This window comes from Euphorbia lathyris, chromosome 8 (genome assembly GCF_963576675.1).
Source record: "Euphorbia lathyris chromosome 8, ddEupLath1.1, whole genome shotgun sequence".
Lineage (NCBI taxonomy): Eukaryota > Viridiplantae > Streptophyta > Magnoliopsida > Malpighiales > Euphorbiaceae > Euphorbia > Euphorbia lathyris.
In genome coordinates, this window is record NC_088917.1 from 33,130,386 (window position 1) to 33,157,484 (window position 27,099).

The following is a 27,099-nucleotide window of genomic DNA, read 5'->3' on the forward strand; positions in this document are numbered from 1 at the left end:
AATATATATTTTTTATAGGTTGAATTTTTTAACAATATGTTGAGCCAAACATAGTTATAGCATTTTTTTTAGATATGAAAAAAAGGCATTTGAATATAATTGATTAGGAGTGAGCAAAATTAACCAATAACCGAATCAAAATTGTAATTTGGTTTGGTTATTTATTTAGTTTGGTTTATTTAAGAAAGTTTGATTATCGATTATCGATTCTATTATTCCACAAAAAAAAATTCGATGTAACTGAATTATATATATAATACAAAGAGCAATTTAAATTTATATAGATAATATTTACTCTATAGTTTTATGAGTTTTTTTTTTTTTTTTTTTGAAACTAAAGAACTTTATATTAAACTTAAATCAGAACAAAGAACATCAAGCAGAAAAGCGGAAGGACTGTCCCACTCACTACGTACAGACATAGACCCGACTGTCCTAGCTAGTGTATGAGCGGCCTGGTTCGCTGAACGTCTAATAAAAGAGATAGCTATATAATCTAAATCTTGCATAATAGAAAGACAATCATGAATAATATCAGATAAATAAGAAAATTGCACCGATGGTTGTGTGATTGGCATAACAACTGATAAACAGTCGGTTTGTATTGTAACTCGTCTATGCGGAATTGATTTCAACCAAGACAAAACTTCACGTATAGCCATGCATTGCATATATTTACTTCTAATATGCTACTATCTTTTTTCTATATTTAATTTATATTTATCATAGATTTTTTTAATATTTTATTTATTATAATAAATTTTGATCGGTCATCTGTTAAATAAAACCTGTTTCAATTATATTCGGTTATTAAATTTATTTGATTCGGTTCGATTTTAATTTTAAAATTAAAAACACTTTCAGTTCTATTAGTAATGGAACCCAATCAATACACAGCTATAGAATTGACATTTTAATTTTTATAACCGATAGAAAAGATTCGAGTGAAAACTGATAGAGAATATTTATAGGAAATTGGAGTCCAGCCGTAACTGATAAAATAAACCAGGTGTAGTAGAGTGTCCACCAGAATCATACATGCGGTTAGAGTAAAAAGCAAAAAAGGAACCAATATCAACATTCAATAAGAAGACGAACAAGAGGTTGAAGAAGGTGATAGAAATTTCCATTTCCAACTGCAGCCATATAATATTTATGATTCAGATATCTGTAATCTCATGTTTTTTTTTTCTTTAATTAAATTATCGCACTCAGGTTTTGACATTTGGATCATCACCTCTTCTCCTCCATTTCCTCTCTCACTAAGAATCTATTATTTTATTCTCTTTTTATAATTTGAGCCTTAGCATTCATCAATATACACGTAGGTTTATTAATTTCTGCATCTTTTTTTTGTTGTTTTGTCCAAAGATCCGTCTTCATGAAGGTTATTTTGCACCTGTGAGTTTTTGTCTCTCTTCTCATTTTAATGCTGAATTGCAATTTGCATGTTTGATTGGTTCAGAAATGAGGACTGACTTCTTTGTTTTTTCTTGAAATTGAGCGGTATTCTTGTATTTGAGTGGTTTTTGAGAAACCAGAATTGCCACGGCATTTTCAGGAATATTTCCGAGGAATTGTGTTCGAGGTCGCTCTTCTTTCATTGTAGATTGAATTATGCAGGGTTTTCTGTTGTTTCAGCTTTTGCAGATAACGAATTTGGATTCTGTTTTAGTACTGTACCGTAATTGAAGGCGGTTGCAAGTTTAGGGCTGTCGCTATAAGAGTTGCAGATATTTTACTTTATTAATATTCTTTATGTTTAGTTTAGCTATTGAATCTCTTGTCATGCACTAGCATAATCGCGAATTTTGAGTTTTAGTTCTTTTTCCAACGAAGTGAGAATCTCAACCTTGAAAGAAATTTCAGATCCTAAATTGGATACTAGTTGTGGAATAAGATAGAAGGTTTGAGTTTATCCAAATAGCTAATAGTGATTTTACTTTTTTGGGATATATTTCGCGAGAATAACTTCTGCAAATGGAAATTTTATTTTGTGGTTGCATTCCTTTGATTCTCTCCAGGACATTCGAGAGAGCTACTCAGGTGCAATTGTTTTGTGGTGCACTTGTGACGCTGAGGAAAATGAGTGTGTCATAATGAGGCAGGGGGTTGGCTGGGATTGCTTTTGATGGGCAACCCCGAAAATAAAATATCTGATATTGTTGACGTAGTGAAGTCGTGGATCCCTAGGAGGAGTGAATCAACTAATGTATCGAGGGACTTTTGGATGCCTGATCAGAGCTGCAGGGTATGCTACGAGTGTGACTCCCAGTTCACTGTATTTAACCGTAGACATCACTGTAGACTTTGTGGTCGAATCTTTTGTGCCAAGTGCACTGCCAGCTCAATTCCTGCCCCATCTGATGACCCAGGGATTGGTGGTGAAGACAGGGAAAGAATCAGAGTCTGCAATTATTGCTTTAAGCAATGGCAACAAGGGAAAACAGCTGTTGATAATGGCACTAATGCTGCTAGTCCTGGGCTCAGTCCATCACCATCAACAACAAGCTTGGTTAGCACCAAGTCCAGCTCCACCTGTAACAGTTGCAGCAGCACTGTTGGTTCGACTCCATATTCAACTGGCCCTTACCAAAGGGTGCCATATACCTCTGATCTTAGTCCTAAAAAATCTGCTGAAATGAATACATATATGGTTGAACAAGACAATGGATCATGCGGAAGGACCACAGATGCATCTGCAGCTGCATTGTATTCACCTGAAAACCGTTTCGGGTATTTTTCAAACAGGTAATTGGCTCTTCCATTGTGTGTGTTTTATTTATTTGCTCTTTATACAGCGTATGCCAGTTGAAATGTATCTCTGTTTGAATGCTTTATTTAGAGGAAGTATGACTTAGAAGGGAAACAGAGGATAAAAGATTGGGAAGGAGGATTTTCCAGCAGCTGATACCTCTGTTTAAGATATTACTTGGCTTCTTTACTTAATAGTTATCTTTTGCTGTTGATGCATTCCCATATCAGAAGGTTTGTGTTGATTGCATTTTCATGCACAATCATTTAAGCATTTTTGCTATTTCTAGTGCTATTTAGTTATTAATCAATGAGTTACATTTTTTTATTATTCTGTGCCAGGAGTGATGATGAAGGTGATGAATATGGTATTTATCATGCAGTTCCAGGAACAAGGCAGTTCTCCCATACTGATGATTATTATGGACCAGACACTTTTGATGATGTTGACCACATGTATGGACCACATGAAATGATTCATGGAGGAGATCAGATTGACTCAACCGGCATATGCTACTCACAGTCACCTGAGAATTTTGATTCACATGGTGATGAGAAAATTAAGAATGATGGGGAAGAAGCCTATGAACATTATGCTGATGAGTGTGAAGCTCCTTCATATGATGTGGATGTTGCTGATGCTGAACCTGTTGACTTTGAGAACAATGGATTGCTCTGGCTTCCTCCAGAACCAGAAGATGAGGAGGATGAGAGAGAAGCTGTTTTATTTGATGATGACAGCGATGAAGAAGATGTAACTGGAGAGTGGGGTTACTTGCGCCCTTCAAACAGCTTTGGCAGTGGGGAGTATCGGTATAAGGATAAATCAAAAGATGGGCACAGAAAGGCTATGGAGAATGCGGTGGAAGGGCATCTTAGAGATTTGATTGCACAGTTTTTGCGAGTTGAAAACATATCCGTTGTTGATGAATATGGCAAAGAGGATTGGTTGAGAATAATTACATCTTTGTCCTGGGAAGCTGCTACCCTTCTCAAGCCTGATACAAGCGAGGGGGGAGGAATGGATCCTGGTGGATATGTGAAAGTTAAATGTATAGCTTGTGGGCATCGTAGTGAGAGGTAATATTTGAAAAGGATAAGTAATATTTTGACTTAGTAATGTAATTCCGCAGCAGTGTTGTTGCACTATGGATTCATATCTGGTTGCTATCCCATTTGTTTGTCAGCAAAGATAGTATTTTTTTTTTTAAAAGAAGCAAACATAGTTAAATCAAGTTAAAATGTTCTACTCTTGAGTTATTTTTTTTTTTTTATTGAAACTGATTATGTTGGAAAGATGTTCTGAATGCATCCCAACCGTGCTTTTCATTTAAATGCTTGTTCATGGTCAATCAAGTTTGAATTTTTGACTGGCAGGGGAGAACATCCATAATTTGATTGTTTATATGGCAGATAGTACCAACAGAAAGTTGTTAAATCTCTTTTTGTCATTAGATACAAGGTCTTATATCATAAGATGTCGGTGGTGGAGATGCTTATGTTGAGATGGATATGTGGTCATACGAGAAAGGATCGGTTGAGTAATGAAATAATTAGGACAAAAGTAGGGGTTACATCTATTGAGAATAAAATGAGGGAAAACCGACTAAGGTGGTTTGGCCATGTAAGACGAAGAGCGCTTGATGCGCCGGTTAGGAGGACTGAAGAGTGGCAAAGGGATGTAGTGGTGAGGGGTAGGGGAAAGACCTAAGCAAACTTGGAAGAAGGTGATCGAGAGTGATATGAGTTTATTGGGGATTGAGGAAAATATGGTAGTGGATAGGACAGAGTGGAGGGAGAGAATTTGTGTCGCCGACACGACTTAATTTCACGGTTTTATATGATGGTTCATGTTAGCCGACCCCGAATCATTTCGGGACTAAGGCTTTGTTGTTGTTGTTGTTGTTGTTGTATACAAGGTCTTATATACCATGGAACATTATGGTCTGGGTACTAGAGAACATTAAAAGATGCTGTTTCCCTCTTTGAGTTTATTTGGTTTATTTTCTTAAATATATACTTTTATTAATGCTGAAAAGCTTTTTTTCTTTCTTTCTTTCTAGTATGGTGGTTAGAGGAGTTGTTTGCAAGAAAAACGTGGCTCATCGGCGAATGATGTCGAAAGTAGAGAAACCGCGTCTCCTTGTTCTTGGAGGAGCTTTGGAATACCAGCGTGTCTCTAACCATTTGTCAAGTGTTGATACTTTGCTGCAGCAGGTTCCCATTATTTAACTTATCCTTTATATTTGGATTGTACCAAAAGCATCAAGTTTATAGAATCTCTATCAAGTGAACAATGCCTGTGATACATTTATTTTGTCAGGTTTTTCCCTTCCTTGAATAGTATAGGGTTTGCTACACGTTTTTATGGGCTTTCTGAAAATTTTCAGGAAATGGACCATTTGAAGATGGCAGTTGCAAAGATTGATTCCCATCACCCTAATGTTCTTTTGGTAGAGAAGTCAGTTTCCCGGTTTGCTCAAGAATACCTTCTTGCAAAAGGCATTTCACTTGTTCTAAACATCAAGAAGCCACTTTTAGAGCGCATAGCCCGCTGCACTGGTGCACAAATTGTTCCTTCAATTGATCGTCTTTCTTCACCGAAGCTGGGGTATTGCGACTTGTTTCATGTAGAGAAATTTCTTGAGGAGTATGGCAGTGCAGGGCAAGGTGGGAAGAAGCTGACCAAGACTTTGATGTTCTTTGACGGTTGTCCAAAGCCTTTAGGTTATACTGTAAGTTGAGCACTTTAGCCGCAAGTATTCTTGCAAAATGAATTGTATGACTTACAAAACCACGCGAAGGATAACATTTACGCCCGGTCATAGACAGTAGTATCATTATTGGGGGTCCTTGTTCATTGTGGTGTCAAGACTTAGTTGCTTAAGGGTGTCTTTTCCACATGTAAGTCTGATTTGACAATAACTATTGTGGCGTAGTCTAGCAAAGCAGTTTTTTTTTTTTTTTTCCCTCGAGACTCTCTGGGGAAGCAGTTTTTGCAAATAGGTAAATAAGTTAAACCAATTGGGTGATTAGTTAGTTCAGGATATTTCCTTTCTTAGACATTGGGCGATGGCGATTCAACTTCAAACAGGGCCAATATACCTATGTTAACCCCAAGTAATCCATGGTCCAGTCATTTGGAATGTCTACTGTAGGCATAAAAAGTAATGAGGTGGCGGGGTGGTGAACTGGAGTTAGTTCCTTAATTCTGTCTTCTCCATTGACATTCAATAAAACTCTTCCGTCATTTCTATTTTCATATTTTTCTATTATGCTAACATTGGAATTTGGAACACATGTTTAAAACACAAATTTATTATTATGTTGCTCATATGTATGGCAAGTCAAAAATAGATTCCATGGATGCTATTTTAATTTACCTCACTTTTCCCTCGCCAGATTTTGCTCAAAGGTGCTCATGTAGACGAGTTGAAGAAGGTGAAAGAAGTGGTTCAATATGGAGTTTTTGCAGCTTATCATTTGGCATTGGAGACATCTTTTCTGGCTGATGAGGGTGCTTCACTTCCGGAGCTCCCTTTGAAGTCTCCAATAACAGTTGCTTTACCCGATAAAGCATCAAGCATTGACAGGTCCATTTCCACAATACCTGGTTATACTATCCCGGGAGCTGGAAAGCCTTCAGATTCCCAACCTAACATTGAAGTACAGAAATTAAGCAAAGGTGTTGTATCAAGTAGGACTTTACCCACTAATGTTGAGTCAGCTAGTTTGTCAAGAGGTGAATATGATTGTACTTACCTGTCAACAAGTACATCTTCATACACTGATAGGAAACCTTGTTTGAGCTCAACTGAACAAATCAATTCCTTGATTTCTTCTTCTCCATTAGAACAGAACAAATCAGACCCTTACCATAACAAACTATCTTTGGATCGTGCCTCTGGGAAGGATGTTAAGGTAAAAGCAACAGAATCATTTCAAGGAAAAGAAACCAATTCAGAGAAAGCTAGTCTCAACGATCGTTTATTTTGTACATCTTTTGGCCCCTCAGGGGCATTGGATCAAGATGTTAGTAGTTGCCACGCTGATGGAAATGTCTTGATTGTAAAGAGGGATTGTAACAATCATGAGGAGATTGGATCCTCCAAGGAGGAGTTTCCTCCATCACCTTCAGATCATCAGAGCATTTTAGTATCTTTGTCAACACGATGTGTGTGGAAGGGAACTGTGTGTGAACGGGCTCATCTTTTTCGAATCAAATACTACGGGAGCTTTGATAAGCCTTTGGGACGATTTTTACGGGATTATCTTTTTGATCAGGTTCTTGATACTTTCCACTCTTTAATTATTAACTCCTAATACACTTCCTTTTGCTACTACAATAATAAGTTGATGTTAAGTGTGCTTCTCTTTGTTAGAACTACCGCTGCTCTTCATGTGAGATGCCATCAGAAGCACATGTTTATTGTTATACTCATCGGCAAGGCAGCCTTACAATATCTGTTAAGAAACTCCCAGAGTTTCTTTTACCAGGGGAACGTGATGGCAAAATTTGGATGTGGCACAGGTGCCTTCGATGTCAACGGACAAATGGATTTCCTCCAGCAACTCGGAGAGTAGTGATGTCTGATGCTGCTTGGGGTTTGTCTTTTGGGAAATTTTTGGAGCTTAGCTTTTCAAACCATATTGCTGCTAGCAGGGTTGCAAGCTGTGGCCATTCACTTCAAAGAGACTGTCTTAGGTTTTATGGGTATGCTCTCTCTCTCACTCTCTCTCTCTCTATGTGTATGTGTGTGTGTGTGTGGCATTTATTAAGTTCACATAGGAGTTTCATATCTTCTATCTCTTAATTACTGCTGCATCTTACTAATAATATTATCTAAGCAGATTTGGGAGAATGGTTGCGTGCTTCCGCTATGCTTCAGTTAATATTCATTCAGTTTTCCTTCCACCATCAAAAGTTGAATTTAATTATGATAATCAGGAGTGGATTCAAAAGGAAGCATATGAGGTGCACAAATTACTAACTTTTTTCTTCCTCTAGTTCCACAAAAAGTATTATATTTGGTAATACTTATGAGATTTTTTTTTTTTTTGTCTAACAGGTACAACATAGAGCAGAACTTCTATTTACAGAAGTGCGAAATGCTCTTCGTGAGATTTTGGAGAAAAATCTTGGTGCTGGGACTCAGAAAGAGCATGCAAAAGTGTCTGAATTAACAAAATGTCAGGTCAAGGAACTTGAAGGGATACTGCAGAAGGAGAAAGAAGAATTTGAGGTAGCTCATTTCGAATTCACCTTCCACCTCTTCTTGCCCCCAACCAAACTAGAAAATGAGAAGGAAAGTTGGTGTTCTGCTTATATTACAATACCTAGTATTTCCTATGCACAACCCTGGACATTCTTGCAGTGACCACATTTGCAAATTAAGTTGGGCTCTAAAATGCTGTTTGCTAGCTTCTACTATCAATTAAAGAGAGATATGCATGGATGATTGTGTTCTAGCATCTTTAGGTATTGCTAAGAATGGACACACTATTCTAGTACATATGGTTTTGGATATATAATATTACCTTGTATGTTTGGGCTTGAACACATACATTGTTTGAACTTACTTTGACTTTGGTTTCTCCATATTCAAGTACCAATAATTCAATATTGAGTTATGACTGATATAAAAGCATGCATATTATATTTACGTATACTGGCCAGGAGGAGGCAAGAGTTATTTCTTCAATTTGAACATATTATACCTTGCATGTGAGTATTTGAATTGTCAGTTCACTGATTGAAATTATTTTCCCTTTTAGGAATCTTTGTGCAATACCCTATCTAATGAGGTCAAAATTGGCCGACCTGCAATTGATATTCTGGAGATCAATAAACTACGGAGGCAGATGCTCTTCCATTCTTATGCATGGGATCAACGCCTTATCTATGCTGGCAGCTTAAGCAACTCCAGTCTCCAGGAAAGTCATCTCCCAAAACTCAAGGAGAAACGAGTTAATTCTGTTGAGAACCTTGTTGAGATTGAGAAGAATATTTCTCCAAAACCTGTAAAAGGTTTTGATTCCGTTTGTGTCGTATCACAGCCAGATTTAGATCGTACTCAAGAAGGAAATCATGGTAATTTTAGCCAGCCAAAGGAAGTACACAGAGGAAGGGACATAAATCTGGAATTGAATTCAAGTGGTGAGGCTGAGCATTTTCTTGATTCTAGTGCAAATACCGAAGAGAAAACTAACTTGGCTGGATCTGGGAAAAAAGTTCGGAGAACCCATTCAGAGGGAGAGTTTCCAGTTAAGGGTGATTTGTCTGATACTCTTGATGCAGCGTGGACAGGCAAAAATCACCTGGCAAGCATGACAATTAAAGAAAATGCTCTCTTGCTTCCTGATTCAACTGTAGTCAAAACGGTTGCTATGTCTGGAGAGTCAGAAAATTATATTGTTGACAAACGTGGGATTGGAGTACCCCGTTCTCCTGATTCTGCAAAACGGCCTCAAAATATAGAAAACTCAAGTGTGGTGGCCATGCCATTTCCTAATATCTACAGTCCATTTAAACAGAGCTCTTCATTTAACGCTCAAAAGCTTGGTGTTGGTGAGTACAGCCCTGTCTATGTCTCACTTTTTAGGGAGTTAGAACAGCAAAGTGGTGCTAAATTGCTTCTGCCTGTGGGTGTCAATGACACTGTTGTTCCTGTATATGATGATGAACCCACTAGCATTATAGCATATGCACTTCTGTCATCAGATTATCATGCCCAGATGTCTGAGCTTGAAAAACGAAAAGATGCTTTGGAGACCGCAATTTCGTTACCGTCACTTAACTCATTTGATGAATCAGCTTCTGATATTTACAGAAGTCTTGGGTCTATTGAAGAAAGCATCTTAACTGTACCTCGAGGATCTCAGGGCTCTCAGGCTTCGGATCCACTCTTGTATATGAAGGATTTTCATGCCAGAGTTTCTTTCACAGATGATAGTTTCCAAGGGAAACTGAAGTATACGGTGACTTGTTACTGTGCAAAGCGGTTTGAGGCCTTAAGGAGGATTTGCTGCCGTTCTGAGTTGGATTTTGTACGATCTCTTAGCCGCTGTAAGAAATGGGGGGCTCAGGGGGGCAAGAGTAATGTGTTCTTTGCTAAGACCTTGGATGATCGATTTATTATCAAACAAGTTACAAAAACAGAGCTGGAGTCATTTATCAAATTTGGACCTGCATATTTTAAGTACTTATCTGAATCTATACGTACACGCAGCCCAACATGCCTAGCAAAGATACTTGGAATATATCAGGTAGTAGTTCTTTCTTTGACTTGTGCTTAAGGAGCTAAACTGCAAGACAAATCTCGGGTTCAGATTATGATATGTAGTATTCTGCAGACTTTTCAGTCTCGATATGGTTGTAAAACAATCTGGACCCTCATCTTTTTTTATATTTCAAGTAGAGGATCTTGTCATATATGCCATAGAATTAATAATTATGAGTCTTTTTTTCAAATCTGAGAAAAAAATCATTATGGCATGTTAAATAGTCCTTGCATTTTTTTCCCCTATTAATAAGTCAATGGAAAATTTTAGGTTGATCAACATGCCTTTGGACACCATACTCCATTTGTTCTTACCCTTCTGAAAATAGCCACCCACCATTTCTTCCTTTTTTCCAGTGTTGTAGCCGAACACCGAAAAATAATTTATTTTCCTTATCCAATTTTTCCACACCGCTATTTTCCGGCAAATGAACGGGGTCTAATTGTCCAGATATTTTCCTTTTTATTGAGTACAATTTGGGCTTTCTTTTGTTTCATTGTTGTGTAGGTTTCATCAAAGCACCTTAAAGGAGGGAAAGAATCCAAAATGGATGTTTTGGTAATGGAGAATCTTTTGTTTCGGAGAAATATTATAAGGCTTTACGACCTTAAAGGGTCTTCTCGATCACGATATAATCCAGATACAAGTGGAAGCAATAAGGTTCTACTAGACCAGAATCTAATCGAAGCAATGCCAACTTCTCCAATTTTTGTAGGAAGCAAGGCGAAGAGGCTGCTAGAGAGAGCTGTCTGGAACGACACTTCATTTCTTGCTGTAAGTGAATTGCAATATTTTCAGGCTTATATGTGCATAATTGATTAAGTCACTTCAGTGGTTTCCTCTCATCGCAAATTTCTGCTGACTGACCAATTAGTGAAGATGTATTCTTCTTTTGAAATAACGTGTCAAAGAACCGCTCAACCCAAAAGTTTAAGTCAATAGGTGACCCTTGGGCTTGAAGCATGTACAAGCACATATGGACTCAGACCTTGTGTTGACATTTAATTATAAACCGGATTGCTAGGACTCTGATTTTAGATTCTAATAAGCTCTAAAACTGTGTTAAAAGAATGACTCAACATAGAAGTTTAAGCTGATAGGTAAGATTTCAAGAATGGTTTTATAATGTCTTAACACAATAGTTGTTATCGCGTTAATGCAGTCTATAGATGTGATGGACTACTCATTGTTGGTGGGCATAGACGAGAAAAGGCAGGAGCTTGTACTAGGAATCATAGATTTCATGAGACAATATACATGGGACAAACACCTTGAGACGTGGGTGAAGGCGGCAGGCATCCTCGGTGGAGGAGGAGCGAAGAACACAACTCCTACTGTAATTTCACCCCAGCAGTACAAGAAACGGTTCAGGAAAGCTATGACTGCATATTTTCTGATGGTACCGGATCAGTGGTCTCCCCCTACAATCATCCCCAGTGAGTCCCAATCAGACCTTTGTGAGGAAACCTTGCAATGATATTTGATTGATACTGCTGCCCAACCTTATTGCTTGTACATGTCACAAGATCATCAGTTCCATTGTAATTTCTCCACCACCTCTTTTTCTATTCCTTTTTTCCCTTCAGTTTATCTCTTACCTTCTTTTCCCTTTCTTAAATCATAAGTCCCTCCCGGAGTCCTTTTAGTTCCGGAGATTAGTTAAAATTCAATGTGAAAACGTAAGACTTTCACAATGTTTTAGTTAGTTATATGCAGTTTTTGAATTTCATTGTAACTTGATGATCCCTAGGTTATTACATCATGTAAGAGAATAATTTCTCATACTCGTATACTCAAAAGTATACTTGAATCTTTTAGATAGCAGTATTGAGATTCAACAATTTTGAGAACTTTGTTTTTAGCATCAACTTCCTTGTGTTTGTATTTGATCCTTGGATAAAAGTATAAAAAACACTCAACGACTTGGTACTTGGTAAGGTTAAGATAAAACTCTTTTAATCAAATCATTCTTTCATCTTTTAAATATTGGTTAATTTAGTCAAATTTGTAAGTTGACTCGGTTTTTAAATAATAGGTTAGGTGAGTTCAATTCAATGGGCACAAATATAAAATCTGAAGAGGTTATTTGGTTATAAGAGCTAAAGTGAATTTATTTTCTGATCTATAAGTTTTTTTTATTGTTTTTGTACTATAAAGTACACTTAAAAAGTGGACATTATTTTCTCAAAGCAGTAGTAAATTACAAAAAAAGCGGATAAATATGGAATTATTGTCACCATCATAAGTAGCATAAGATGACATAAACCAGCAGGCATTGACTTCTAGTTAAAGTAGAAGTCACAAGTTCAAGTTCAGTTCCTATTCTTTTCCCTCCATCTAATGTTAAAAACAAATTGGAAGTTTTGACTTTTCAGTTGGTTTGAGTTTTAGAAGTAGTTGTTCTATCTACACAGTTGAGTGCGTAAATTACACCCATTGCTATTTTAATTGTATCCTTATCGTTATCGTGTCATTTAATTTCAAAATTTGATATAAAAATCATTTAACTTTATTTTTTATTAACATTATGGACCGATTTCATTTAAATGAAAAGTTCATGAATTAAACTGGTTTAGAATTGCATTTACCATCATGGAATCACATTTTTTCCTTTCCAAATTACTGTTTTCAAAGGGGTTTTTTTATCTAAGCAATTACTTTCATTCTTTTAATTAAACAATACGTAAATGTCGTCGAAACCGAAGATAACAGCTTCTAGAGTGGTTAAGGGATAAGGTACCAAAATAATCTTAAGATTTTGGGAGAAGAGTTAATTTAGTTCCGATTTACAAAACAGTACAATTTCAATCGCAACAGTTGTTACTGATAGAAATTGACACATTTCGTACACTTAGATGTTGCCTCATGCTTTCACCCTCCATACTTTGTCCGTGAGCTTGATGGTTCAAATAGTAGAGTTAGAACATCTCCAACAGCCTCTTAAGTTATCTCTTAAAATTTGAGAAGAGAGAATGAAAAATCAGTTCCAACAGTCTCTTAGTAGCTTCTCAAATTACTAAAAGCCTCTTCATCCTCTCTATTAATAGAGAGTCTCTCTCCACCTTTTAGTGTCACTTAGTTCATTTTTTATTAATAATTTATTATTGAGGAGTCTCTTCCTCTCACTATTGGTAAATATAACAACAATTAATAATTTTAATGATAAAATAATAAATAAAGAGTGAATATAATGAATATTGTTGGAGATGATATGTCTTAGTCACTCTTAAATCACTAAGAGCCAATTATTTATATTATTTTTAGAGAGTGCACTAAGAGTCTCCTGGAGATGCTCTTAGCGATGCATTCGTCTAGTATCAATTTTTGTTAGTACAACTTTAAATTGCATATTTGATAAACATTGTGACTAAAAATTATATTTGTATTGTTTTGTAGTTGAAAACTAAATTAACTCTTTCATAAAAAACCTTAGAATCTATTTTGGACTTTATCCTAATATTAATAAAAGTTGAATCTATTTTGGACTTTATCCTAATATTGTTGAGTGATATATCATATTTTAAAGTTGGAAGGCAAAGTTGAGTGACTTGTATCAGATTTTAAAATGTGGGCGACTATATACCGCACTAAAATTCCGGTTCACCGCCCTGTATTGACCTTTTTTCCCTTCTCATTATTTCAAACATAAGTTTTGAAATTCCAAATCCTCTCAACATCTTTTCCATTCTAAAAAAAACCGACCAAAAACGAGATGGCACGAAGAGGAGGCATCGGCAAAGGATACATGGGTATTACGGTAAGTATTTCCATAAAAAAAATTATCAAAATCGTGAGTAATCGGGCCGAAATTCGGGATTAAAATCCCAGAATTTCGCCTAGGCGGGCGCCGGAATCCATCTCCGCCTACGGTGGAACGCATGAACTATGCGTTCCACCGTAGGTGGAGATGCATAGTGCCGAGCGATCCACCTTAGGGTGGATCGCACGGCGCACGCGCTCCACCGTAAGGCGGAGCGCGCGGCGCATGCGATCCACCTTAGGTGGATCGCTCGACGTACGCGTTCCACTTAAGGTGGAACGCGTACAACGCATGCGCTCCACCTTATGGATGCGCCACCCGTTTGGCCTAAGGGCCAAACATTTGCGGCGCACTGGTCGGCCCTAAGGCCGACTGGTGCGCCGCACCCGTTTGGCCCTTAGGGCAGGTGGTGTAAACCACCCGCCCAGGCCAAAAAGGGGCAAATTTTGAATTTTTTTAAAAAAAAATTGCACGGACCGGGCGTAGGCAAACCCGAACGTATAGAAAAAAAAAATTATGTTAAATTGAATATACCTTATAAATAAATAATATTACAGGATAAGGAGGGAGCTGACCCTAGACGCACGTCTTCACGTCCTGTTACTGCATCTGCTCGGCGGGACCGGGAGGAGCAGCAGCGGTTTATGGCGGACGCCCGGAGGGCACATGCTGCACAGGCGGAGCGTGCTGAGGGACGGGATGAGGCGGCTGGTATAGACATGGACGGGGATGCTTCTATGCATCGTCCTAGTGCTGATACTATCCCCATAGATCGTGGCGTTGTGACGAGGGGTCGAGACGGACGATTTTCTTCTACCGCAGCATCTTCTTCTGGTAAGAGAAATTAAAAAATGTGTTTATTTGTATTTGTGTTAATCGTGATTATTGAAAAATATACTAAAAAATTAATGTCTACCGTTTGCTGTAATTTCAGGTAGCAGCAAGCGATCGAGGAGTGTAGAGGATGACTGGGTTGTGAAGGACCCCGTCCCCGGGGGTCCATTTGATGGTGCTGTGATCCCGAGCTTTTTGGGACATATTGCATGTGCTATATGGACCGGTCAGGACAGGGGCGTCCTTAGGTGTCATACCAGATCAGGGTATTGCACGAAGCTGAGATTATGGTACAGTGGTTCTTCCCGGACGATTCAGTCGCGTATCGAGTCATCTGGCTTGTTCCATTTACCTGGTATTATGCACAGTCACATAGATGTTGCACTGATCACAGCATTTGTTGAGCGGTGGCAGCTAGACACGTCATCATTTCACATGCCATTTGGCGAGATGACCATTTTGATGCATGATGTGTGGGAGATATTGCGCATCCCCGTAGATGGTGCCATGGTGACTGCTGATGCGACTGTTGATGAGCTTAAGGAGTGCGTGATGGATTTGTTTGGGGCGACTCGGGTTGAGTTAGATGCCCGTCATTATGCTTCTGGTGGTATACGAGCCGCTTCCGTCATGGAGCGCTGTGGAGGTGATCGGATTCCTGAGACCCAGGCTATAGCTTGGACGTGGCTGATGCTCGGTTCCACCTTGTTCGTAGACAAGCGTGGTGACCGCATCCGACCTTCTTGTCTGTTAGAGGTGCAGGACTCGGCGGCTGGAGCCGTTGGACTTTCTTGGGGATCAGCTGCACTAGCATATCTATACCGTCATCTTGGTATTGCTACCAGAGGAGATTGCGGGCAGATGACGGGTTGTATGACATTGCTCCAGTCCTGGATTTACGAGTATTTTCCTTGCTTCAGGCCACATCGAGAGGCAGTTACAGTTGACCCGGATCTTCCTAGGGCTTCGTTGTGGCCATCCCCAAGCAAAATCTTCAGCCTTTGCAAAATCCAACGATAGCTCCCTTCGGTCTCGTCTTTAACAATAGCATACGCTATCTTGAAGTTATTATTGCATGGCGTCATCCCAACAATCTCAACAAACGGCATTTTGTACTTGTTTGTTTTGTACGTTGAATCAATGTCGATGTACCAGTGGTAAGTCCTGAACATATCAACTGACTCTGGATGTGCCATGAACACATGCGTTATCACACCTGAATCAGCCTGTGTGTAATTGACATATTTGTTCTCCACAGCAATATGGTAGAATTGACTAGCCAGGTCTCTACCTTCAAACGCGTCCCTCCTCATTTTGTCCCTGTAATTATATATGTGTTTAATTACTGAGTTGTCCTCTGGGTGTTTTTCTTTAACTGCTGCTAAAATAGCACAAGGCTTTGCTTGAGCTGAAGACATATCACGCACAATTTGTTTAGATGCGATACTGAGTCCGCTCATTTGCCGACTTCCCTCTGGATACATACGCATTGTATGGTTATGCATTCCAGTTAACCCAGCCTTAGCCTTTATCCCCCATCCTGAAAGGTCTGCATGTTGATAGGCTTTAATCTGAAATTTACATCGGCACGCTTTAGTTTTACTTTTCCTAATTGCAGGATCTTCATCATTTTTCACAACACCTCTATATCGTTCACCCTGTGAACAGCGCAACAACTTCTGTTTACCCCCATTTTTGTGCGAAGATATTACAAGCTCAAACCCATTCTGAATAGCTATCTTTTTTGCCCAATCAATAGCATCCTGACTGGAGGGGAAAACGGTATCCGTTATAAAACGCGAACTATAATCAATGTTATCGGGGTTCCAATCTTCTATCGGTACCTGAATATACGAAAAATTTACATTAAAATTACAAAAAAAAAATACTTCGGGCCTATTTCTCCCGTTCGAAATTAGTTCGGGGCAATTTCTGTCCACTTTTGCCTGAACGGCAGGCTACCCGTTCCACCATAGGTGGAAACGGGCAGCGCGTACTGCCCGTTCCAAAGGTGGAACGGGTGGCGCGTACCACCCGTTCCATGGGTGGAGCGGGTGGCGATTACCACCCGTTCCTTAGGCCGATCGGGTAGTTCATCCGATCGGCCTAAGGAACGGGTGGTAATCGCCACCCGCCCAGGCAAAATTCGAATAAAAAAAAATAAAAAAATGATTAATAACGTTTTTAATTCTCGTAATATTACCTCGTGTTCGAACTCATTGTCTTCGGGAATGTTTTGATCCATTTTTTTCAAATCCGGGATTTGTGCTCGGGAGAGAAAACTAGAGAGAGTTTTTAAGGTTTTAGGGGGGAAAAAAGTGGCAAGGGTAAAATGGTCAAAACAGTGCGGTGAAACGGAAATTAAGGGCGGTATTTAGCAATACCCCTTTAAAATTGGGTATCCAAAGGCATAGCTGTGGGGTAAATTACACTCATGGCCACTGAACTTTACTAATTTTTACATTGTGGCCACTGAACTTCATTTCTTCCCGGTATGGTCACTGAACTTTTATACTTTTTAACACCGGTGGCCACTTAATGTCTTAAAACGATCATTGACGGATAAAAATAAAAAATCCAAAGAGTTAATGATATTCTAAGGAACTTTAATTCTTGAAAATTTTCGTTTTGAGGTCATTTGGGTGTTGTTTGGTTAGGAGAGAGAAAGTAAATTTTTAGAGAGAAAACTCCAAAAAATGTGATTTTCGAAAATAAAAAATGTGGTTTCATGGTAAATGTCGTTCTGAACAACTTTAATTCTTGAATATTTTCATTTTGAGGTCGTTAACGATCGTTAACAGTCATTTTGAAAAGTTAGTTAAAATTGAGTGGCCACCGGTGTTAAAAAGTATAAAGTTCAGTGGCCATACCGAGAAGAAATGAAGTTCAGTGGCCATAATGTGAAAATGGGTAAAGTTCAGTGGCCATGGGTGTAATTTACCCCAAAGCTGTGTGGCCATGGATACAATTTACCCAAGCTAACGTCATCACGAGTTTTCTCAGTTAGTTGGATTCTTATTGATTTCTCTCTCTTATTCACTGCCCAAAATATTAGCAAGGTTTTCTTACACTTTAAGGCAGGCTCTTTCTCTAGCAAAGGTTTGGCAGAAAATGAAGTATTCCTCAAATGCAGTCATTGCCTTCATGAGTAAACAGCTCAGAAAATGTAGCCTTACATGCCAGCATTAAGCATCAATCATCCTATCAAGTAATTATTAGTAATGGAGGCTCATTTACTATACTCAATAAGAATGTCGTATTTAGCTCCCAGTTATAACAAACTACATACATAATGAATACAATCTGGATTTAATAATGACTTTTAGTTTCTAATGACAAATCAAAACTGCTCTCCATCCTCTGAATAACGAAAAACTGAATCCGCTTCGTAACATTCTACAGTAGATTGTCGAGTTGTGCTTGCAGCTCCTCTATGGATACCATTTTAATGATGTTCTGTTCTTCTGGTGAATATTCTCCTTTCACAAGCGACTGTACTTGAATATGCGCCTCAACGATATTCGTCCTGCACCGGTACAGCAACAATCAAGATAATAAGAAACTTGTCCAAGTTATAACTATTTTAGAGCATGGATAAAACTGCCATTGATTACTTATATCCAGATAAAGTTGTCAAAATTAGAATGTTTGGATAAAATTGCGGAGTATGAAAAGATTTAGATTTATCGGCCTTATAAATGTGGTATAAAATCTACGGAAACTTCACCATATCATTTTTTATTCCTTTGATATTGGGTTGACTTACTTTATTGGTTTGAAAAGTATCGTTCTTGTTGATGGGTTCTGCAAATAAAGCTTCATCTTTGCCATCACAATTGGTAAGTCTTGCTGAATAGCAGTGTTCACCTGTTTCACAAATGTTATACATGATATCAGAGTTCGAAAAATAGAAGTATGAGATAATGTAAAAGGAATACGTTTAGTCTCCAAAGTTTCACGTACATATGCGTGATCAAAATGGATTTTTCAGTAAATCTCATAAAAAAAACTTCCCCAATCGACTACAACTACAAGTAACCATCACCAGGTTTGTTGATTACACAATACAAAATAAAACGTCAATTCAAAATCATATCACATACCTTCAGAACCAATTCAGACACTTTATCTGGAGTAGCAAAAGCTTGATCCTTAAGGGGTTTGGCCATCATCGACTCTACTTTATCATTCTGACCACTGGAGGACAGTGCAACTCTTACAGCTGTAACCTGCGAGTACAAACTAAATAGTCAGGCTTGTAGCTGGCGATCCGAAAAATTGCAAGGTGCCTGATTTCTCATTGTATGGGAAGTAATATCTACAATATTATGTTCTCTTTTCCTTATTCCAAACATTATATATATACATACATACATACATACACACATATATATATATATATATACATACATACACACTTCTTAGTTCGGTGGAGGTGAAAGAGGAGATAAATTGGTAAATAAAATTTCAAGTTGATTAGTTATACTAGTACACAGAAGTTGCAAAACTGTATTGGTGACACTGATACAAGTGCCCTATCTATTTACAGAATATACGGCTGGAGGTTAAAAAGTTTTAGCCCAGTATCATATATATTGCATCTTGCTCCCACCTCTGCTATAACTGACCTAATTTTATTTAATACTGTTTTCGTGTTTAAGCATGTACTTTAGGATCCGATTTTTCCAGCTGTACAAATATACTTTTCGAAAATAGTTAGGATCTTTGGTGATAAACATACCTTGGTAACAAATGAGAGCATCGGATCCACAACTAGTTTAGTGACTGACATTATGAATTCTTCACAGGTTGCTTTAAGGCTTTTCTCCAGATCCTTCAAGAAAACCAAGGTTCACATGTTAAAACATCAATACAGGAAGCACAACAAGTATTCAGATTTCACTAGAACTCAAACCGAAGTTAATGAGCATCAGAACAAAATTATGCTCCAAAACTTCATGCCATTTCCTGGCAAAAGTTCTGGCAACCTAAACATATAGAACAATTCTATTTCATAAAAGGAGAGGCTAAGATTGTAAAGAACAGAACAAATAAGCCAAGATTAATAACCAATCAACAAACCTTCTTGGCATCTACTTGGCTTTCCAGAACTCGGGGAGATAACGTCCTTGCTAATGAAGTTGATCTTGACCAATCAAATAGAGAGGTCTGACCTCTAAGTATCCGTCTCAAGTGTTCCTGGTGATGGAAGTCAACATGAATAAGGCTTGCACATTAAAGAAGTACCGAGGAATATATTTTGGAACTATCTGAGCTTTAGTTATACAAAAACTAACCAACAAATGAGAGAAGTCAAGCTCTTTGTATGTAACTGAAAATTCTATATCGAATGGAGCAATCTGGGAGATCAAAACTTCAGAGTTACTAAAAAGATGCTCTAATTAAGAAACAATTTCCAAGAAACAAAGATGCACAAAGAGATAACCTGTTCTCTTAAGATTAAAAGATGTTTGATGAGGAAGAGCTGCCCATCCATCACTGCTGTTCTCTTCGTAACGAGTTTACTTGCTTTCTACAGCAAATTTTATCCAAGGTATCAAATGATGCCATTAACGCTCAAAGAACTTTCAATCTCCTTAATTCATAAAAGTGAAAATACAAAATTAGCTACTTACTTGGATAGAAAGGGAACATACTTCTACTGCTTCCTGATAGAAACACCACCCAAGGAAAAGAAAAAGTAGATTTATAGATGGCACAAACAAAGAGATAAATTTATTCATAAAATTTACTAGACAAATGGGAGCAAGAATGATTTCCAATGATTCAAATACCTGTGCTAAACCATTGAACACAGATGCTTCTAGACAACGATACAACTTGGAAAGGCAGGATAGAGTCTTCTCCAGGGGTGGGTACCAAGTTTTAAATACTTCTGGAGTTTCTTCGATCTGCAGATAAGAAATGAAAATTTAGAAAAAAGATAATGCTGATAAATGCAATTTCCACACTATATGCAAATATAAAATGAGCAAATTCTACCAGCAAGCAATAACCATAGAGAACCAATTAGGCATGGTTCAACTTCCAGGATATTGCTAAAGCAGAACATGATTGGGTATCCAAGACAAGGGCATACAGGCACTAATATGTGTATATGAACTGTTTCCTGGCTTGAATCATTTACAAAGAAGCCAAATAGCACACAACTATGATGCTGAACCACCACAAATTTGTTTCATGAATATAACTCAAACCTTAGAGGTAACATGTTGAACATGCAACGTCAAGTCTCAATAAAAACTTTTCAAACGTGGAAAACTAGATGTCAGTTCACAAAGCCAATTCCCATATGTTAGCTAGAGTTTATGATCTAGACATATGTCACTGCTGTATAATTAAGCACAGAATGTGTAACAAAGGAAGCAAATGGCACAAAGATACCAGAAAAATACTCTAGTAAAGTAGAGGATTTGAATATGCTTTCTGTGCATTTGGCAAGCTTGTGTATACATGGATAAAATGAGAAGTAGAAATAGAAAGAAAGAGTAAGAAACTTTACAGAAGTATTTTCTGATTTTGTTTCAACAGATCGCTCCAGCTTTGCAGGGTAATCCAAGTCTTCCTCGGAAGGTATGAAACTGGCTATCTGCAAAAGAAACAAATAAAGTTTCAAAATAATCCTTCCACGTCTGCAGAACAGAAGCGTTTCTGATATACTGTTATGATTGTACCAAAGAACATATGATCTTGAAATAGAAGGGGACCAACTTGGGAAAAATAACCATAATATATGTCTCGACAATGCAACTTTGGTGCTTGATTGATAGAAATTGTGTTTCCAAGTAAAACATGGGTGTCAAGTGAGCTTCTATGAAGATCACTAAAAATAGAGGTACTCTGCAAACTCTTGTCATTTATACAATTCACTAGAAATTGGAAGTAACATGAGACCTGTACCGTTGATATCCCCACAAGTTATAATTAAAATGTATGCTCAGCTTTTAATTATTGACATGGGTTCCTGATACAGTAAGCTAAAATAAAAAGACGAGCAGATGTTTCTACAAAAGACAGGTTTTTAACATGTCCCAACTTTCAATAACAATATGAAAAATAACCAAGTTCCAAAAGAAAATATCCATCCGGTAGTTTTGTTTTAATCTTATGATCTGATGTACTAAAAATATAGCCTAAGAAATTATATGCAGAACGAAGTAAGTTCTGGAAACAACAATTTTGCCAGATAATTTAAGCCATGATTGGATAATTCTCTTTTGCATCAATATGAGGAATCAACCTTCCAATTCCATAAACATGAAAATATGACCAAAAAGAAAAAGGAGATCCTGTATGGATTTTCACAGAGAAAGTACACACAGTTATTAAAGAATCAACTGCAGTAACTTGCAAGAGAAAACAACCTCATCACGAATATGTGTTCGAGCACGGAAAGTCAGTCGCTCGTGAACATCTGCCAAAATTCTTTCCAGAGTAGGACGTATCCCTGCCAATGACTCACTCCGCCTGCTAAGCTGCTCCCCCAAGACTTCGACTTTAAGTATATCAACAAGTTCACAAAGAAGATCAATATTTGTTTCATGAATGAGCTTTGGGCGCAGTGTATCATACAAGTAAGTAGACCTGCCAATAGGTATTGTAAACAGAAAGGGTAAACTAAGCATTCTCCGGCTAAAATAGTTGGACAGGAACAAGGGAAGTTGGAACAGACAAAAAGGGAATGCCCCAACAAAATGAAGCTAGAAGGGACGTACAGAGGATCAATCAATGGAGCCAAACCAGAAATATCCTCCGAAGATGGGAAAAAGTGATCAAAGAGTTGGTGCTCAAGTTGACAAACCTGCATTTAAATTGCATCAAGCCAAATGACTATATGTCCCAAGACAAGATATGGAGAAAAAGAGTAATTTATAATAACACCCCCTATAAATATGAAATTAACCCTTAGTGGAGATGATATGAGTTGAGTTGAGGAAAGCAAATTGGTTGCAAATAAATGCATTACATTGCAGTTTTTATTATCCACACAACATAAATGTTCAAGACAAGTTAAAATAAAAGCACCATAAAATGATGAGTTGACAGCGTTAATTGTAATGGAATAATGGATTGGCAGAAAGAATGAAAAATACAAGCAGAAAACAAGAATTGTAGCTTAGCATTTTCCAGCTCCATTATGAGTAAACTTTGGCATTCTTGATCAAATACTGGAACGTTATGTTTATTTGGAAAGAGGAGGCCTGTTATCATTTTGAAACTAGCTAAAATCATTCTTCAGTTGTAGCCTCCCATTTTGGCCTCAAAGCGGATAAATATTCAGATGGCTAATCCCACTAGAAAAGTTTTGAAGCAAATACTGGAAGTTATGGTTTATTTGGAAAGAGGAGGCGTGTTATCATTTTGAAACTAGCTAAAATCATTCTTCAGTTGTAGCCTCCCATTTTGGCCACAAAAAAGAGCTCAAAACTGAAATAAATATTCAGATGGCTAAATCTATTCCCACTAGAAAAGTTTTGAAGCAAATGCACTTATAACTCTAAATTAGATATCCATCATTCATGAACCATATATAAAAACTGTACTTTGTGACAGCAAAACTACCTGAATTAGATATGCACATCCAGATCTTGTTAATGATGGTAAGGCCTCTTTCTTGGAAAATTCAGATATTCGTTGAAGCACTATGCCTTTTACCTAAGCAGCAGAAACATGTAGAATATTGTTAGAGTGAGCTAGTTGACTTGAAAGAGTACACACCAGAACTACCTATAACCAACTCACCAAAGAAAGCCTCTGTTCGCAATACAATTTGTGGCAATCTGCAAGGACTTGAGCATATTCCTTTCTAGATGATCTACTTTCAATTTCCTCCAGTATGGGCTTGAGCTGCAATACTTATTTGTTAGGTACCTCATATTATAAACATTAAATCAGAGAGAAGAATATCACCCTCCGCATTAAATAGAATTCATGTAATCTTTAAAATCCCATCATAATCTGTTATTTTGGCATCCATCATCGGAGACCAAAAGGATAGAAATTCCAGCAATTACCTCATTTGCAGCTGCCTTAAATCGGACATAGATAACAGATGCCTCTACACCCTCTGAAACAGACACGTTGTTTCCACCAGAGCTTCGCATAGCTGCCTGGACCTGATGAAAGAAACAGCGAAACCAGCATGTTACAGACCTAAAACACATACACAAGCATAAAAGTGCTCAAAACTTTGTTCACTACGACTTCACCTGAGAAGAAGCACCTTTCAGAACAGAAATAACATGAGAACGAATCATGCCCAAGGCCCGAGACTGTCAAACAATATAAAGTTTGGTAAAGCTTTCTGAAGTGGAAATATATCTTACAGATTATAAAAGGCGTCTGGGGATAACATTGATGTCTTATTTACCATTTACCAAATCAATCATTTATCAAGTTACTTGCATCACTAGTTTACCTGAAGCTGCCGAAATTTGAGCAAATAAACACTAGATTCCAAATATTGTGGATTGCTTTCGACATACCTGAGATAGAGTCAAAAAGATGTATCAATAATTCAAAGCAAGAAAACAGAAACAAATACAACACCTATGAAATTATCACAGAAAAAATGGACCACCCGTTCTCATTCATCATACCCTAAATATAAATACAGTGAATAAATAGTTATTTACTTACGATATGCACTCATCCAGACGTTTGAGCAGCGGAAGAAAGTTCTCAGATCCAACATTGACTTTTGCAGAATGAAAACTTGTAGCAATCTGTACAAGAAGACCAATCACACAAACTTTATTTAAAAAACTACTAATATATGACCATAGTTCATTGGATGTAAACAAATGAAAGCATAAAGTCATTGGAAGAGCCTCTAGAATCCATACCAGTCAGCACAGTTGCATATTAGACAAACAGAATGCTTAAATCATAAATGAAACAAGGAAATAAGTAAAACCATCCCCGATCCAGAAACAATTACGAATATCTGGGTATAATGGATCTGGAAATCCATATGTTAAATGACAACAGCCAAGTATATAATCAAATGATCAACAACAAGGTTTGTCCTATAACTATGTCAGGGTTAATTCAAGAATGCAAGTTGCAAAGTCCTGCTTCCAAGAAATTCTTCCAGCATTGGAATATTATTTCTTTGTATATGTTGCATATTGTGTATGTGAAGGTGCTGACAAAATTCATGCCCCAAGTGTGCACTGCTGACTTCTAAGAGAGATTATGGCTTCCAATGGTTCAATTCGTAGTGAAACTTCTAAAAGACTAGTCCCTATGCACTTTTTGCAAAATAATCAAATACTAAAGTAACACAAGGAGAGACCAAGACTCTAGGCAAGGTAGCATTCAAACCTTACATTCTCCAATTCATCAAAGTAGCGGAGCTTACTGCGAAGTGCTTCAGCAAATTCAATCAATCTTTGCTTCTCTACTAACTGAAGACAAGAAAATACAAGGAAAAAGAAATAAGAAGCAAGCTCAGCCAATCTAGATTACAAACTTGCAAATATAGTTCCTGAAAAACTTAATAATCTGGACCATAGAACTCGCAGCATTAGCATAACCAAAATATCATCTTAAGATTTACTCAAACTATGTCGGGAAAACTGAGAGAAACAAAAACTTTTGCAAAAATCTTTTATTGTCAATTTTCTGTGGTATATTCTTAACCTAGATAAAGCAGAAATGATGTATAAGCTTTATGCTTGCAAGGTTCAATCAGTCAAAACTCAAAACAAATTGATATTAATCTTCTCATCAGCATTGAAAGATCAGAATCTGTAATTCATGGAATATGACAAAGGCTAAATCCTGCAAGTCTAAGGAGGTAAACAGAGAAAAGGAAAGAAACCACACCAATCGGTCACATGCATCGTGAAGAGTCTTAGTCTTTGTAGCTACTGCTTGGTGTTGCAGTTGTAGTTCATTAAACAAATCCAAAGTTTCATCCACCTGTGTGACAGAAGTCCATAAACTTTGTAGCTCAAAATCAAGAGAAAACAATTGTGATAGAGCTCATCAACAACACAACTATACAAGGATATAGACAAGTGAAAGTAACAAAGACATACCTGATGAAGTATACCATCACATGTCTGTATGCGCTCTGTCAAAGTATTGACATAGTGCTGATACTTTTCTTCTGTCTATGAACAGAAATAAGTAACTTACAATAACCAAATTTTCAAAACCTTAAAAGGAATAATACTTCACTAAGAAATCACGGCTAACCTCTGATTTCATGGCTGATTCAAGATCTGTAAACCATTTGTAGAACTGCCCAGAAAAGAAAATTTATAATGTTTGACAAATATATACTACATAAGCAAATCAATCAAATAAGCTTCAAGTATCATGTTTAGCAAACAAAGGCATTGCAATCTGAAATTGAATAAGATGGAGTATGAACTAATCATCAAATTAACTGCTTTTAAGCAGGACATTGGGAATGAAATAGCTCACCTGATTTGTATTAACTAAAACTGCTTTAATGGCTTGAGAATCTTCAAAAGCACTATCCTTGGTCGAAACAGTCAACCCACCATTGTCTTTTCTAGAGATTTGATCTTGGGCCTATAGAAGAGAACCCAGCAATCACTCTGAAAATAAGTTCACAATTCAGAAGTTCAAGAATACAATTTATGTTTGAAGTCTAACCAAATTGTTAGGATACGGTCGCTCGGCGACAGCGTGAGACAGAGATACGATTGCTGATTGTTGTTGCTCGGTCAATGGAGTATTCTGCAAAGCAAAATGGAAACAGAAGAGAGTGGCAAGGTGAGTAGTTAGGTAATTGATCACTTAAATTGAGTGAGAAGCGCATAGATCAATCTCATCAGAAAAATTCAAATTTATGCTCAAACAAATTGAAATTCAATACACATAAATGTGGAATCAGCAGCTGGCGGATCGATAGACCAGATCTAAAATTACGAGTATGTTGAATTGGACCGAATAATAGAAATGAAGAAAATGAAGGTAAAGAAGAAGAGATCCAAAATCATAAAAGCAGCTAAAGGAGGTGTAACAGAGGAGGCAAAGAGTGTAAAAGATGAGAAGAAACCTGTTCCCAAGTAGAAGCGAAGTTATATCCTTTGGAAATGGCAACGGATTTGTGCAGATTGGGAGGAGAAGGTTTGGTTGCCATTGTTTTCTGATCGATTCTAAGAAAGAGTGACACAGATTTCTTTCTTCCTCTCCTACTACGCAGAACTCACCAACATCTTCAAACACACCCCGCGGCTGTTCGGTTTTTGTTGAATCGGAAAAATCTGTAATCGATTATTGAAATACTGCTAAATAGAAAATAAATAAAGGTGCTGTTTGGTAAATACTCTTTTGGATAAGAAGAGCGGTTTTTTGATCAATTTTAGAGGTTTGATCACTGAAATCGTTAATTGGAGTGTTTGGTGGAGAGAGTTTTGAGATGAAAACGCTAATTCAGAAAATGCTCTTAAAATGAGATTTTTCAATTA

General features: G+C 37.5%; 4 protein-coding genes across 8 annotated transcripts; 2 read left to right on the forward strand and 2 right to left on the reverse strand.

Annotated features, from left to right (window-relative positions):
- Positions 1–945: 945 nt before the first annotated feature.
- LOC136202637 (1-phosphatidylinositol-3-phosphate 5-kinase FAB1A-like) lies at positions 946–11,876 on the forward strand. Of its 5 annotated transcripts, none has more exons than XM_065993381.1 (12): positions 946–1,113; positions 2,025–2,751; positions 3,097–3,834; positions 4,818–4,971; positions 5,145–5,489; positions 6,157–7,038; positions 7,137–7,468; positions 7,606–7,729; positions 7,824–7,997; positions 8,530–10,020; positions 10,543–10,809; positions 11,198–11,876. In XM_065993381.1, exons 2-12 carry the CDS (start codon positions 2,132–2,134, stop codon positions 11,510–11,512), a joined length of 5,442 nt encoding a protein of 1,813 aa, XP_065849453.1. In that variant the 5' UTR covers positions 946–1,113; positions 2,025–2,131; the 3' UTR covers positions 11,513–11,876. The 5 variants fall into 5 exon arrangements, with proteins under 5 accessions (XP_065849453.1, XP_065849454.1, XP_065849456.1 ...); XM_065993382.1 differs by lacking the exon at positions 946–1,113 and adding an exon at positions 1,128–1,907; XM_065993384.1 differs by lacking the exon at positions 946–1,113 and adding an exon at positions 1,128–1,401.
- A 1,773-nt stretch (positions 11,877–13,649) lies between these two features.
- Positions 13,650–15,494, forward strand: LOC136203907 (uncharacterized). The gene is made up of 5 exons (XM_065995132.1): positions 13,650–13,792; positions 14,353–14,629; positions 14,730–14,984; positions 15,129–15,275; positions 15,475–15,494. Exons 1-5 carry the CDS (start codon positions 13,748–13,750, stop codon positions 15,492–15,494), a joined length of 744 nt encoding a protein of 247 aa, XP_065851204.1. The 5' UTR covers positions 13,650–13,747.
- Positions 15,495–15,525: 31 nt separating this feature from the next.
- On the reverse strand, positions 15,526–16,998 carry LOC136203908 (protein FAR1-RELATED SEQUENCE 5-like). Its single transcript, XM_065995133.1, has 2 exons — positions 16,833–16,998; positions 15,526–16,473 (listed from the first exon to the last, which is right to left on the reverse strand). The coding sequence occupies exons 1-2, from the start codon at positions 16,872–16,874 to the stop codon at positions 15,526–15,528; spliced, it is 990 nt and encodes a 329-aa protein (XP_065851205.1). The 5' UTR covers positions 16,875–16,998.
- Positions 16,999–17,729: 731 nt separating this feature from the next.
- Positions 17,730–26,915, reverse strand: LOC136202843 (conserved oligomeric Golgi complex subunit 3). Its single transcript, XM_065993771.1, has 25 exons — positions 26,688–26,915; positions 26,282–26,365; positions 26,087–26,197; positions 25,856–25,900; positions 25,696–25,770; positions 25,481–25,576; positions 24,982–25,059; positions 24,290–24,375; positions 24,069–24,135; positions 23,860–23,922; positions 23,665–23,766; positions 23,393–23,497; positions 23,213–23,305; positions 22,366–22,451; positions 22,015–22,234; positions 21,153–21,239; positions 20,425–20,541; positions 20,266–20,298; positions 20,076–20,162; positions 19,927–19,989; positions 19,712–19,828; positions 19,371–19,463; positions 18,733–18,858; positions 18,396–18,496; positions 17,730–18,155 (listed from the first exon to the last, which is right to left on the reverse strand). The coding sequence occupies exons 1-25, from the start codon at positions 26,769–26,771 to the stop codon at positions 18,026–18,028; spliced, it is 2,349 nt and encodes a 782-aa protein (XP_065849843.1). The 5' UTR covers positions 26,772–26,915; the 3' UTR covers positions 17,730–18,025.
- Positions 26,916–27,099: the final 184 nt, after the last annotated feature.